This window comes from Knufia obscura (assembly GCF_036327395.1).
Source record: "Knufia obscura strain CCFEE 5817 isolate CBS 148926 chromosome Unknown scaffold_10, whole genome shotgun sequence".
In the NCBI taxonomy this organism is placed as follows: Eukaryota; Fungi; Ascomycota; class Eurotiomycetes; order Chaetothyriales; family Trichomeriaceae; genus Knufia; species Knufia obscura.
In genome coordinates, this window is record NW_027042696.1 from 996701 (window position 1) to 1011825 (window position 15125).

The 15125-nt window shown below is 50.4% G+C and overlaps 4 protein-coding genes across 4 annotated transcripts; 2 read left to right on the forward strand and 2 right to left on the reverse strand.

Annotated features, from left to right (window-relative positions):
• Positions 1 to 2030: 2030 nt before the first annotated feature.
• Positions 2031 to 3527, forward strand: ENP1 (snoRNA-binding rRNA-processing protein; the record flags this gene model as incomplete). Its single annotated transcript, XM_064876599.1, has 1 exon — positions 2031 to 3527. The coding sequence occupies one exon, from the start codon at positions 2031 to 2033 to the stop codon at positions 3525 to 3527; it is 1497 nt and encodes a 498-aa protein (XP_064727906.1).
• Positions 3528 to 6331: 2804 nt separating this feature from the next.
• Positions 6332 to 7687, reverse strand: PMZ80_008199 (uncharacterized protein; the record flags this gene model as incomplete). The annotated part of the gene is made up of 1 exon (XM_064876600.1): positions 6332 to 7687. One exon carries the CDS (start codon positions 7685 to 7687, stop codon positions 6332 to 6334), a length of 1356 nt encoding a protein of 451 aa, XP_064727907.1.
• A 2369-nt stretch (positions 7688 to 10056) lies between these two features.
• On the forward strand, positions 10057 to 11040 carry PMZ80_008200 (uncharacterized protein; the record flags this gene model as incomplete). The annotated part of the gene is made up of 1 exon (XM_064876601.1): positions 10057 to 11040. One exon carries the CDS (start codon positions 10057 to 10059, stop codon positions 11038 to 11040), a length of 984 nt encoding a protein of 327 aa, XP_064727908.1.
• Positions 11041 to 12304: 1264 nt separating this feature from the next.
• PMZ80_008201 (uncharacterized protein) lies at positions 12305 to 14169 on the reverse strand (the record flags this gene model as incomplete). The annotated part of the gene is made up of 4 exons (XM_064876602.1): positions 12305 to 13697; positions 13751 to 13780; positions 13846 to 13916; positions 13966 to 14169. 4 exons carry the CDS (start codon positions 14167 to 14169, stop codon positions 12305 to 12307), a joined length of 1698 nt encoding a protein of 565 aa, XP_064727909.1.
• Positions 14170 to 15125: the final 956 nt, after the last annotated feature.

Genomic DNA, 15125 nt, shown 5'->3' on the forward strand with positions numbered 1-15125 from the left:
TCCCGGGTGTGCGGGTTGTCAGTGCTTACCCGACCAAACAACAATAATGTTCGAGACAGGAACGAACGTGAGTCGAGTCTGACCAGTAAATAGTAGAGGATCTCCGAGATTCAGTGTTCGCTTCTTATCGTTGCTTCTCCGTCTCAAAACTTGCATGGGCAACTTCCGCATACGACGTCCGTGGTCCGTGCAGCTTGAAACAAGCCTCCACAGAACGCCATGACCAGCAGCCGCGCCGATCGTGCACGGGCTTCCATGCATGATGCTGCATGCCCCTTTTGAGGATATTACGGAGTATCATAGTTGGACTTTGTAGATTATTTGTTCTGCCACTTGGTACTTCACACGCCGTTCGACCTCGACATCGCTCCGTGCACCATGTGTAGTAGCTATATCGCTCATGGACGATTGTGCTTCGTACAGCTTTCGACCGCAGTTGCGCGAAGTTCTAGAGAAGGATTATCGCCCAACTGGACGCCTGCTTCTTAAAGATAATCCATATCGCCGGTTCTTCGCAAGCGGCTCTTGTCGGTTCTCTTCATATCTGATGGACCTTGCAAGGTGACCAAGGTCGGCGTGACCTTGAATCTACAATGGTGCGACGCCCAGATGGGCAATTGCGACCACCATTGTATTTTTCCGACACTCGCGGTGGGCTCTCAAGCGCGTTTGTCCATGATGAACCCGAAATATTCAAAGCTTCCAGGATCATCAGCAAGTGTCTCCACTTGCAAGTTCCAGATATCTGGCCTTGACAGGAGGGGCTTGAGGAAGTGTGGTTGGCGGTAAGATATGTAAAGAAACCTTCCCCCGGCTTGAGGACTCGTGCTACCTGTTTAAGATATCAGATTCGACTGTACCACCACACGATCGGTCGGGTGCACACCTCGTTAATATAAGCACCCACGTTTTCTTTCACGTCGTCTTCGGGATCCCACAGCGAACCATGGAGCATGGCATCGAGTGTACCCTAGCAGAATGTGAGCTCAGCATCACGGTACCATATGGTCTATTCCTATCTCACTTTGTCCAAAGCGATGTCAATGCTTGACGACGGCAGTGACATGTGGCGCACGTCCATTACCTCCCATTCAAGATCTAGTGACAAATACTTCTGCTTCATTTCTTCGATTGCTATATCAGAAAAGTCGATGCTCAATTGATTTGTGTAACCTAGCCCATGGAGGTCTGCGCTTAGGCTCTGGGCAACGAGTCAGTGAGTATTGTTCTCAAGGGCTGGTTTGACGGTCTTAATTGCGCTTACACTTGTCCCACATCCTAGATGTAGTAGTCTTGGTTGACACGAGGTGTCGGGTAGGTGCTTGCTTAAGAAGGGCCGTAGCTTCTCAAACGTCTTGAACCATTCATAGTTAGCTTGCCCGGAGTGCTCTTGTTTCCCGCGTTCTTCTGCGTAACGATCATCCCAGTACTCTTTTCGGGAGAGTTCCTTCTGCGCGGCCTCGTTCATTATTTTTGAGAAGCCACGACGCTGGAGTGTCAGTAATAAGCGACACTGCGGCATGAACTTGAAGACCTGGTACGGCCGATAGCTTGTCCGTAAGGTAAGATCAATTGATGAAATTCGGGTTGCGGAGTATCAGATTCTGCAAAAGGGATCTCAGATGCTCATAAACACAATAAATTTTGGGCTCAACGCAGAAAATCTCTCGAACCCGGCTAGGGCCCAATCCTCTAGAAAGGAGCTCGTAACAGTTATGTTAAAGGTGTTGACCTGGGCTCTAGATATTCTCAAGCGCAATATTGTAGAGCCTTCAAGTTAAAGGATAATATAGGCGTTCGACTTGTCCCCTCCCCATGGGATGTACTCCTGCAGTAATAGTGCTGAAGCAAGAGTCCTTGTACATGCCTGACTGCCTGAATGTCTCTCACGCTAGCACAGAGACCCCACTAAAATATTGAGTGAGCAGAAGAAGTTTCATGCCCGAGCCCATGATTACAATCTGCCTCGAGAACGCATCTTTGTTTCAGACTCCCAGACAAGAACCTCGAGATTTTCAATTGGAGGTAAGATGGCTTCGGCAACAACTACGAGGCGGCATGTTCCACTTGCGCAAGATATCGAAACCTCAGGCGGGAGGCTACGCGCAAAGTCGATAACAGGAAAGCGCAAGTCGCGGTCGGACGAGGAGAACAGAGGAGATGGTTACATTGACTCGAGATCTTCGAAAAAGATCTTGGCCATCGCACAAGACCTTGCCGACGAAGATGCTGCTGAACGAAGCGCTGTAGCAAAGCCACAACGCACCCGAGACACTTTCGACTTCGATTCTAGATTTGCCGACGATGACGAGGGAGACACTTACGTTCCAGGCGAAGACAATGAAGATGACTGGCTGCCAGACGAGGAGGAAGAAATTGTCGAGGAAGATATGGATCCTGAAGAGATGGCAGTCTACAAGAAATTCTTGCCTGAAGGCGATGAGCTTGAAGGTTTCGACTCATCGCTGGTTAATCTGAGCACGAATGGTACGAGATCGAACGACCTACCATCGACCGAGTCTGCTGGTCAAGGGACAAATCTGACGGATCTAATACTACAACGGATCGCTGAGAAAGAAGCACAAGACGAAGCAGAAGCAGCGGGTATTGCACCTGTAAGAGGTGGTGGTGATCCAGAAGATGCAGTCGAGATACCAGCCAAAGTTGTCGAGACATTCGAGAAGGTCGGTCAGATACTATCCAGATACAAATCAGGCCCTCTTCCGAAACCCTTCAAACTGCTTCCGACCTTGCCACAATGGCCAGATCTGCTCGCGATATCACAACCAGAGCGATGGACACCACATGCTGTTTATCGAGCCACCAAGATCTTCATTTCAGCCAGAACGGAAGTGGGCCAACATTTCATCGAAACAGTGCTCCTTGATCGGGTCCGAGAAGAGATCGGAGAGCACAAGAAGCTGAACGTGCATCTGTACAATGCGCTCAAGGCTTGCTTCTACAGGCCAGCAGCGTTCTTCAAGGGTTTCCTGTTCCCACTGGTGCAGTCAGGGTGCACCTTGAAAGAAGCAAACATCATTTCTTCAGTGTTAGCGAAGATCAAGGTCCCAGTACTCCACTCAGCTGCTGCGCTGTTACGACTCTGTGAGATCTCGGCCGAACAGACATCACGAATCAACAGTGAAGCAGCTGGATCCGCAAACATCTTCATCAGGGTACTGCTTGGCAAAAAGTATGCTCTGCCCTACAAAGTGGTAGATGCACTCGTCTTCCACTTCTTGAGGTTTCGTGGAAGCAAAGACGAGGAGGCACTCGGTGCCAATGAGTCAAAGCTACCAGTTCTGTGGCACCAGAGTCTGCTGATCTTTGCTCAGACCTACCGGAACGAGATCACGGAGGATCAAAGAGAGGCCTTACTGGATTTGCTTCTGGCACGTGGCCACAAGGACATTGGCCCCGAAGTAAGGAGAGAACTGTTGGCAGGACGCAACAGAGGGGTAGCGCCATCACAGATGGACGTTGACAACGTGCGGGACGATGGCGACGACACTATGCAAATAGGATGAGCCACCGCAGCTTGGGTACGAATGTCATGAAATTTAACGACTCGCACTACTCAACCACACGCCATTCTATTGGTAGAGCTTCTCTGCTGCATGGAGATGCTGGTGCTCTTCCAGTGGTATGTTGCTCAGTGCCTTCAGCAATTGCGTTGCGATGCGAGACGTGTGTAACCGACAAGAGTCAACCACTATACTGATCTTCCTCATGAACCCACTCTAAGCTGACGGTACAGGCTTTATCCTGGTCGTCGAAACCGAGCGCCAGCGTCAAGACCTTCGGTCTAAACCCTGCTGCCCCCTCCATGCAGCCTCCCTTTTTGCACGGCCTTCGGCGGCAGACCTCGCCACGAGCACTCCATAATCTGCCGGGGTCATACACTTCCAAAATCTCGTCTGCCGTACAGAAGCATGTTGCATACCTTCTTCCAGTGCCCATCCATCAGCATCAAGTCGTCGCTGACAGTCCGAACATTTTTCTTGCCTTTGCTGCTCTCCTTCCTTGGGCTAGGATCCTCATACTCTATGTCATCGTCTCCTTCGTTTTCCCATAGCCGACCAGCGGCGAGGTACCAGCGCCAGTGCCGATCCTGCAGGTGAAGGTGGGTTGTATCCCGGATTTTCCCTCATTTTCTGAACGCGGATCTCGTCCATGTCTGCATCGGTCTGCACGCTTGTGTCAGAGACCTGTGAGCTTGCTTCGTTGGACCTCCCATCGTCGCGAGCGTGAAGAGTTCGCTTTGCCTCTTTCTCTGTGAGGTTTTGATTGCTCATTGTTTCGTGATGTTGGAGGGCAACAGGATACAAGCTTATGATGTTATGAGCATGCCCAAATTGATTCGACAGCGTTCTCTTTTCTATTCATACCAGATATACTCGATTGTATCACAATCAATGTCCAGCATACCTGATTGTCCATCCATACATCAATCAATCATCATTTAACCGACATGGCCCAGGTCAGCTGACAGGCCGAAAGGGTAAAGACAAGAGACCTAACGGTTACCACCTGCGCCGCAGGACTCAAAGTTGCCAATCGCCGATTCGCTTGTCCATGGCCGTCTAGGGTCTGGTGACGGTACAGCCAGTGTAAAAGTAACAAAACGCTAGCAACTGCGCTCTCTGCTCCTCAGGACTCGTCCTTCATGTAGCTTGCACGAATATACTGCAAAGGTACCGCCCCAAGTATTCGATAGTCAGCAGGAAGGCATGGTTGCGAAAGGGATGATAGGCCGATGCAATCTGGCGATGAAGGAGATGCGAACCCCGGGATATGGCAAGTACGACCCTGAAATCAAGGCAGGCACGAGCCTGATATAGTCCAATGCGGAAGGAGCGACATCGAGTATGAGGAAGCCGCGAACGAGTGTCACCTGGCCAGGCAAGTGCGACTATCGAGGTGTGCACTGAGACGGAAGGCGCGATCGTGAAGATCAGGAAGGTGCGATCGTGAAGATGAGGAAGGCACGGTCTGGATGATATAGCATTGGCGATCTTGATCCATGAGTCAGTGACGAGGAAAGCGTGACCACTGTGTTGAGCAAGTGCGGCTTGATGGACGGAAAAGTGCAAGTGTGGGTGGGTGGCCCCGGGAGTGTGAGTCCGTATTGTTGTTGTAGAGACTCAGATTGTGGTTGGGACGGAGATACTGCAGCGAAGAAGACATGAAGAACAGAAGAACCAGTCGCGAGTATGCTATTGACTGTCGGAGAAACGAAACGAGCACAATGTGTGGTATCAGGAAGAGAAGGAGGACTTACAATCACCTGCGGTCAAGTTATGAGAAGCCCCGACGGATAGCTGGACGGGTAAATCTCGAATAGCTGTTCGATGACCTGACGTTAGGGACCAAGCGACGGCAGGTACGACCTGTGGGGAGTAGCGACGCTGCCTTGGAAGCGACCTGTTGTGTCAAGCATCGGAATAGTGACTTGCTTCCATCTGCATGAAGAAGGCGGGAATGAGCAGCAGGTACAGAGCTGCCATGCGAGGTTCCTGCTGACTTCTGAGGGAGGGTCAATATTGAAGGCTATGCGATGAGCCTTTTGTGTATCACATCAGTGGCTCATGTTAAGCGCGACCACATCCTGCGGTCACGTTGCAAGCTCCCGTCGTACATTGCAGTTGAGGATGGGGCTCAAGACACATTATAGGCCCGCTGAAGGCGGTGCAATGAGTGGTTTTGAGATAGATTCAACAATTTGGGAGGAGAGGTCTCGAACATAGTTGTTGAATAATTAATATTAGAACTATATTAGCTAAGTATTGAGTGGAGATCGCTTGCCGTCGTGCTATTCTGGTAATACAATCGTTTCTGGCAGACTGAGAGGAGAGGTCCGATCGTAGGACATGCTACTTGTCGAGTGTTCAGGGGCTGTGTCGTGTATTATCGCAACTCGTACGTTGCAGTAACCGAGGTGGTCGGATCAGTAGAGCTCCCTCAACCTCGTGTTTCCTCCTCGAAACTGGCACCAGTCACAGTTCTCCTCGTCGCAACCAGTGTTGTGCCAGACACAGTACGCGCTTTTGCATCGCTTGCAGATTCGTGCAGAACGTGACGCGCAAGGTCCGCATACTCTGCCGCAGTCCCAACACTCGCGGGTTACGGCGGCTTTGCCCATGGGTACTGGAAGGTAATGATGATGTCGATCATGTTCCTGCAGGATAGAAGTGTCAGTAGAATATTCAAAGAACTCCGAAACTTTGAACACAGAGTGAGTGCAAGGATGACAATCGAGGCTGGGGAAGGTGTAACCGTCTGCGCGCTTTTCATCATCACACCCGAACCACTTGTCCAGTTGTGTTTTCCGTCAAGCCCACATTCCGTTGCTCCCTGCTCCAGCCATCATCTCACCAACGAGGCAATTTTCAACACAGAAACCATTAAATACCTTGATGCTATCTCCTTTCGATCCGTCGCTCGCGGAACCTGTCTCCAACTCCTCCGCTGACGGCAGGTAGCTCAGTCCTGCGTTACTAAGGGCTTCGAGATCACGTAACTTATTGCTTTGTTTCGGATTGTAGCAGTCTGCGCACCACCACCTGTGGCAGGAGTCACAGTGACGGTTGACAAGACACCATTTGCAAGACACGATGAGCCGCTGGGAGTGAGGTGAGTTCGTGATAGCTGCTCTAGGGGGACGAACGGCATCGATGAGTTTGGCGGAGTGCGGTGGAGGTGAAAGTAATGGGAAGTTTCTGATGTCGCTTTCGCCCCAGACAGGTGTTCCTTCTGGAGGTTTGCCACAACCAGCACATCCTCCGGGACCAAGCGCAATGGTGGCTATCGTAGACACGCCCGGTTTTGAAGTCGCCAAGAACTCTCGTGATGCTTCGTGCAGACATGGCGCCATATGTTCGTGCATTGCTTTGCAGAGCACAGCGTCAAAAGCGATGATGCCGCTACAGGTTTGCAACGTTTCTTCCCAAGCAGAGCGACCATCTGCACCGAACTGGGTCACTCTGCCAGCAGGAGCATACCAATGCTGAGCAGCCGCATCTTGTGCCTTGTCGGAAGGTATTAGTCCAAGTGCAGCACCATCGACCGTTGTGATGCCATCATGGGCGATGGTTTTGGTTTCTGAATCACGATCGCTGATGGGGTCCGTAAAGAAGTACAGCCCCTGTAAATGTGGAGTTCCTTCAGGTCGCGATGGCCGGCACAAGTAGGAGAGAAGTTGTCTTAATCGAGTCTCGTTCACATTGGGGCATTGCCGTATGCTCAATAGTCGGACATCGTACTTGCTATCTGTGGTGATCTCATGTAGCAATTCGTGAGTGACTGACGCAAGTCGGTCGAGAACAAGCACTTGAACATCCTGCAAAATATGCAGGCGAGTGAGCTTATTCAGAACGCTTCGTAACGGACCCGCATAGAACTCGTCTTCGGTAAGGTTTTCGTCCATACGCTCGGCACGCCATGAGTGGCCTCCATTGTCGATTGGTGCGATGAATGGCACATACGCGCCTCTAGCTCGAGAGAGATCAAGGTAGCGGAAGACCTTTGGCGTGCGTAGAACCCATTGACGATATGGCTGAGCTGTACGCGACAATCGGATGATGGAGGAGAGTGGTAGATATTGCAGGACGTTGTCGGCAATAATCGGGTTGCAGAGTAAGTCGAGTAACGATGTTGGTAGTTGTCCGATGCTAGTATGTGGATCCATCCCAGGATTTTGGTGTCGTTAATGGAGGGCACGTTGGTGGCCACAAGATGATGTGATGAAGAGCTTTCTGAACGATTGAGATATACTCGTTACAATATCCCTCGATGCACAAAGCGATGCAAGATGAGTCAGTCGCGATGCGCGTTATTTTGATGAATGGTCACAAGATGTTGTGTTGGGGTTGAGATGGCTTGAAGGGCCGGACGGGAGTGAGGCGAGCGTTGATCATAAGAGGCTCCACATATTATTCATCCCTTTCATGCAAGCTTAATCTAAGCTCAGGCCGTGGGATATTACAAAATGCAAAGTCTTGTATTTGCTTTTCATTATCATCGTGTACTATTTTTTGAGAATGTCGATGCATCAAGACTAAGACTTCCCTCGTCTTGCAATTAGAACTGGATTCGGCTATAATATCATACGACCGTCGCTAGTAATGACTTTTCAACCTATCGACCATTTACCTCGATGATCCTGCCGAGCCTTGGGTTGAGCCGCCAGCATGCGAACCTGGTGAATAATCATGGAAGGGAGATGTGCTCGAGGATTGTCCATCATTGCTTTCTGCTCCTCCAATTTGACGGTCGTAAGGGTGGTAGTCACTAGCATCAAAAATTCGAGAAGACGTTGCTACAGAACTTTGATCATATGCGACGATATCGTTGATGACTGACTCGATCAAAGCGTCGTCTGATGTGGCGCCTGCGCCGCTTCTGCTGCTGCCGTGTGGACTGGACATTGCGAGCGAGGGATCGGGTATGCGTTTGTGCGTGGAATCGTTGGGCTGGGGACCTGATTGTGCTGCCTGTGTTGCCTCTTTTGGCTTACCAGAACGATGCGTACGACCCAGGCCAGGGACCAGCCGCTGAAGTACCTCAGCACTCGATGTCAGCAAATATGGAGTAGCGTGACAAGAACAGCAAGCTCGAATCACGCCTCAGCAATGTAACAGGTAATGGCTGACAACACCAACGCTGTCCATCAGTCACATGTTTATAGAGTTGTTGTGATATTGAAGTCGTGGACCAGCGCGCTTCCGTTGAGGATGTTCACTGGAACAATCAACTCCTTGCAGAACAGGAAGACTCAAGGTCTTGTTTGGTGACAATTGACCTTTGTACGAAATCCTGACCATTGATCTGCGTCGCAATGCGCATTGTATGAGTTGATTGTCTCCAACATTGGTCATTGTCCCTGGTGACCATCGACGCGTGACCCATCTCATGCATCTCTGGCTATACCAACAGCAGGCGTCAGCGAAGCTCATCCTTAGAATTTGAGCATTGGATCCAGACGTTGCCTAGACTGTCAAGGCTGCGCATCGTTTGCCGTGACTCCATCGCAGCAATGCCACGAACCAGAGAACTTAACAGACAAAGTGATACGGACGGTTCATAGCCATGAGGCAGTACTCGAGAAAGAAAGCAGTAGTCAAGGAAACGCCAAGGACGCGTAGAAGCCCCACACAAGCTCTTGCTTATCGATAAGATCGGAACTTCATTAAGCAAGATCTGTTCCAACAATTCTCGGAACACATGCTCACGCAGGATGCTTGCAGAGGCACAGATAGAACAGGAGCGGGTAAGTATCCTTTACCCGAGCGCGAATGTATGCTTCTGGGTCTGCGCGCACCTCATTCTCGGTTGTTGCCTGGTTCGGGCGGTTTCGAGAACGACGATAGCCTCCCACGTGTGTAAGCCCTTGCTCTCAGTTGCCGACGACGGCAACGTGCCGGTTTCAACTGAAGCAGCAACGTCAGATGTAAGTGTCATCTTGTCTCAACATGTACCATGCAGTGGCAGGAAGCAAACATTGAAGCACTATCGACGCAAATACGGTGGACTAGGGAGAGCCAGTATTGAATTGCAGCAATCTTGCCCGACAGGAACAGCACCATGAAGCAAAAACACGGACGATTCATTGTCGAGTTTACTCGGCGCAGCTTGTAGTATGGATGTTGAAGAATCGAGATACAATGAGCTGAGGTATTCGATCGAATGAGCACATGGTACGCCTCTGAGGTCTTTGTTGTCTTTGTGATCCGGAATGATTACAGCTATTCTAATCGGTATAGCCACTTGGTCGAGGCTATTGAGGAGGGTTCCACTTGTTCCGAATCCCTTTGTCGGCGCCTTCACAATCTGGCAAGCTGATCCAAACATAACACCCGCAGACAATGTAGAGCTCGATCCCTACGTAGCCGACCTCGACAAGTTCATAGCGATGGCGGAGGAAGTCTTATCTTTTACAGAAGATATAGTGAGCTATTCCATCCATCAGAGTGGTGAATAACAAACACTAGAACAACGCAACCTATTACACCCAACTTCAATTTCGAATACGTGCAGCCTCAACACAGATTTACCGTGATGCATATCGCTCCCTGGTCCTCGGTTATAGGTACCGCGCTTCTCGCTCGCTTGGCGTCCGCTAAGGACGTGACACTGTTCGGTCCAACTAATCAGCCTGAAGAATCAGATGTTAATCAGGTGACATCAGATTGTTTCCTTGAGGCGACTTTAGCCGCCGTCATCCACACTGACTTGGAGCAACTCACAGGCATGCTCAACAACACCGCGCCCAACTGCGCTACAGTGATGTTATACGGAGATAAAGATATTGAACCCAAGAAGATATACATCAACCTCATTGATGCTCTGGACGAAGGAGCCTCTAAATCGCCTTGGATCGCCGCCATTCAGGAAGCTTTCAGGCAAATCACAGGCCACGATTTCAAAACGGATACAGTCTTTTCAAAGACAGGAGGTACAATCACGAGCGCTCTTAGGGCGATCTACGGACCGACATACGCGAAGGTAACTTCAGGATGCGATGGACGCAGAAACGTCACCGAGAAAGCTACCTGGAAGCCGACTGTCCTCGCCACTAACAAAGTGGCAGGTGCCCTCGCTAATGGTCATGGATACACAGTACGGGGTGGCAACGATACACACGTCACCTTGCGCAACCCATGGGGTTTTTCGGGAATTGATACCAAAAAGTATCCTGACGTCGAGGACCTCGGTGAGGGCAACTTCAACATTCCTGTCTCTATGGTTGATAAGCAGTGTGCTGACTACGAGTACGCCGACATCCTCAATGCCGCCGAGCATGCGTCTGTCGAGAGTGCGCTCACGCAGAGCTCCGCATCGGCAGTAGCCAGTGCTGAGGCGCTCGCGGCCACAATGTCGGGCCCTTTCAGTCTGGAGACTATGACTGGGGAGTCAGTCTTCACATTCATCAGTAAGCGCTCAGTATCAGTGCCTACGCCCACTCCCAGCCTTATGAATCCTCGAGAGCTCGAGCCGTCGTACCGTGCTGCCTCTGTTACGACGTCTCATTTTGTGGGTTGATCTAGCAAGTCTGGCTGACTAAACCATACACAAGAGAAAACGACCAACATCACCGGTGCGCAACAACTCGGTGGTAACCTTCATGGCAAGGAGCAAGTCGTTGATACAGTCCCAGATCCAAGTAATGTCAGAAATCGTGAGTCTCGTCAGCAGTATGGACAGCAATGTGGACGCAGTGTCGTTCGCGCTTCAACAACTTTGAAAGGTACAAGTGCAGGCAAGGAACCCAGAGACTGCACAAGAGCTGTTGCGTTCATCCCAAGAGAACGATTCACCTGACTGAGTTTGTTAACTGATGCAGTACAGTGTTTGCTACCTGAAGTCTCGCTGACAGCACAGCCATCATGACGAGCTTGGGGGCTGCCTCGAGAAAGAGCAGAAGCAAGGAGAGGTTTGCAACATTTGACGGCAGCGGCAAAAGGTTGTAGGCTTGAAGGTATTGGATGCATCGGTATGTCTTCATGTAGGTTACGCGATAGACATCTATAGCTTGAAACCACGAACTCGCAACAGGCATGGTGCACACTATGACGTTGCTAGGACCATGACGAAGCTCGAGAGCTGTCCTAGTAAGGAAGACACAGATTGGTGAGATGTACTGTAGACACAGTAGCGATAGGTACTCAGGCTGACCGAACTTGCCGCGCTAGTCTATGCTAGCACGTGACCTGTTTGCGCTGTTTGCACCTCGGCGACCTATCTCCGTCGCCGCGGCGAGCGCGGCCTCGATCGCAACTTTGGTTTAGACCTCTGTACAACTTTTCATCAATACAATACCACGTTGCCCTCTGATCCGTGATACTTATCTAGCTAATAGATTGTATTATGTATACGAAAGACGCGATACGAAAAGACGCGTTCCGACTATAGGTGCATACCGAATACGGGTGCTTAGCGTTAGCACAAAGCCAGCATATAGTACCACACAGTGTGAACACGACTGATTTGGACTCTGTGTCAGCACACGTGCTGACACATAAACTGACTATGTGCTAACGAGTAAGATCGTGCTGAAGTTGTGCTGACACGGCCTCAGCATCGTGCTGAGAAGTTGACGTTGGACACAGTAGTACCATCGGCCTCACCATACTACTCGCAAGTGGCAGCCAATCTGAATCTTACTGACACAATCCATCTTGCAGCACCCTCCCCTAGCCCGAAATCTCTGGTCGGTGACGTCCAAGGATCTCGGTAGGGGGTGTAAGCACACTATTTAGCGACGAGCTATCTTGCACCGCAGACACCAAAGGATTACGAATTTTCTTCAGTCACGCTTTTTCTTCACCGATCGCCATTCCATGGCGCCAGAGCCAATGACAGTCAAAACGGCCAATGCCAGCGGCATGTACAGTGTCTCAACTGTTGCACGGTTATAGCCCGAGAGTACTTCTCCCAGACGGTCCTGTCCAATCAATCCGCGGATATCGGACAGTCCGGCATCGCTAACAGCAGTGGCATTGGCTCCAGGAGCGGCTTGCGAAATCTCTTTTGTGAGTCGACCTTGAAACAAGGTGGCCGCCGCAGAAATGAACAGCGCTGATCCCAGTCCACCCGCGAACCCTGTCAGCGCAGCGCCGAGCGATACTTCTTTGGGTGACAAGACTGCAGCAACGGCTTGAGTCGGTACACTTAGGCCGATTCCAACAGCGAAACCAAGAAATCCTAACAATGCCACCACTTTGACTTTACTTTCCTCCAGGTTGATCGTTGTGAGTAGTCCAGATGCGATGGGCGCCATAATGCTCGTTCCAATCATGAATGCTGCAGTTGAAAAGAGGCCGGTCAGTATATGGTGCCGGACGACAGCAAGGAAGGGTGAAAACTTACGAGTGTAGTACCCAATGAGAGGAGTACCAAATCCAGCGACAACGCAGCCGACACTAAGACCAATGATCAAACTCACTCCGAGTAAGCCAGATGTCGTTGGTGTCTCTCCTCGGACGCCTTGCCAGTATATTGAAATGTATGCTTCAGTGATTGCCAAAACGCCATTGCAACAAGCTGCAAACCACATTGCGGCGAGAATACTCCTTTGCTTGAGGATTCTGAGTGGTACTGTAGCCCGCTCTCCCAAACGGTATTGCGAATACCCAAATGCAACTCCTAGCACCGCAAACATCACGAAGACAGCAATGATGCGCGCATCACGCCAGCCGTACTTGATCCCTCCCCACTGCAATCCGATGAGCAAGCAAGTGATCGCGGGGATGACTACCACTGTGCCGAGTAGATCAAGCCGCTTGAGCTTTTCACGGAAAGGGAGGTTGGGATCTGCATTCTGGAACGGGTCAGTGATGCAATACGCCATGAAAGCAATTGCCATTGGACACAACGGTATATTGATACCGAAGCAGGCGCGCCAGCTAAATCTGTCGATGAGTGCGCCGCCGATGAGTGGAGCGCAGCATAGACCAATCGTCTGAGATGAATTGCCTAGACCGAGCCACAGTGACCTCTTGTGGGAGGGGAAGAGACGAGTGATCAGAGTGATGATTCCACTCCCTACTCCGCTGATTCCGAGGCCTGCAGTCGCACGACCGACGATGAACATATTGGAAGTGTATGAGAACGTGCAAATGATGGAGCCCAGCGTGAAAATTGTCATGCCGACTAGGACGATGGATTTCGGTGCGAAAATGGTGCAGGCTTTGCCGAAACTGCCGTGTACTGATTAGTGTACCAGGGCGTGCAGGGGACAAGAACCACTCACAATGGGATGAAAGCGCTAGCCATAAGCCCACTGAAACCGGTCAGTGAAGACTCGTGACACATGCGTACGACTCGACGCACTAGGCTGCAGAGTACCAGCCGATATCGTGCACGGTTCCAAAGTGATCTGTTAGGCTTGGGACTGCAACAGCCACGATTGTCAGATCCTTTCTGGGTCAGCGATGGCCATGCAGTGCATGTTAGAAACAGACTGACCAATCCATTCAGAAAGATTGCGGTGTACATGGCTGCTATAGCAAGCCAGACCTTGGCCCCCGTCGGGTACTCGATATCCCCTGCCGGTGGGGGATTGTCATCGACGTGTAGCTCGGCAGAAGGTTGCCCGGCGATGATGGAGGCGGCATCTGGTTCTGTGTTTACTCGGCTTTCGTTGCGTTGATCCGTGTTTAGACTTGCCATCTTGCCTCTCGAGACACGATGATTCCGAGCAGACCACTATTATTCCGGTGTCGAGACACGAGACAGATGCAGATGCGGTACAGACTCAGGGTCTACACTCAGCGCTCAGCAGCCTTCAAGAAATTTCTGTGAGTTTAAGAACACGAAGCATTCCATCTTGTTCCAGCTTCTCTTATGTTGGAATGCATAACGGTCACCTCATCAGGCAGCCGTCATAGCAGTCGGGTCGGGAGTTGAGATGCGGAGAATATCGTTATATTCAAAAGTACTTCAGGTGCTTGGCATCGGATCTCTGTAACTTTCTCCTGCTTATATCTGCCATTCGAGGTGCGTATTGTACCATGCTTTTGGTTTATCGCTGACGACTGTGATAGTAGACAGCCCTATCGATTCGCTATGTTCTGATACTAGTATACCACTTTTTCTTGTCTAGGTAAAGTCGTGCATGCCGGATGAAATGCAAGTACTGCTTTTCTGGCAGCTTCGGCGGACCTGCTCAAATTTCTGGTCAACGCCAAGCACCTGAAGTACTTTTGAATATACTCGTAACGATACTGGCGAGCAACTTCCCGACACGCGCTAAATCTCATGTCTTTTGTCTTTGACAAATGTCAAGTCCATACACTGCCTCGACTGCTGCAGCACCACTACTGTTTTATATATTCTGTGATGATCTTGGCTATCTTAGATCTTCCTTACTACTCTGATCCCTCTGAGCTAATGTAAACAAGAAGATACAGTAGTTGAGAAGCTGTAGCTGAAAATTCTTAATAAAAGGTACGGCGAAGTAAAGCTATGCTTATACATTTATAACCTACCGTAGTTGAACGTATACTTGTTTATCGATAAGAACTTCTCTAGGTGCGGCGGGCACCCACTGACATGGCACACATCTCACTTCCGATCTCGTGCATACTGTCAACAACTGAAGCTCTCAGTATAGATCTGTCCTTTCT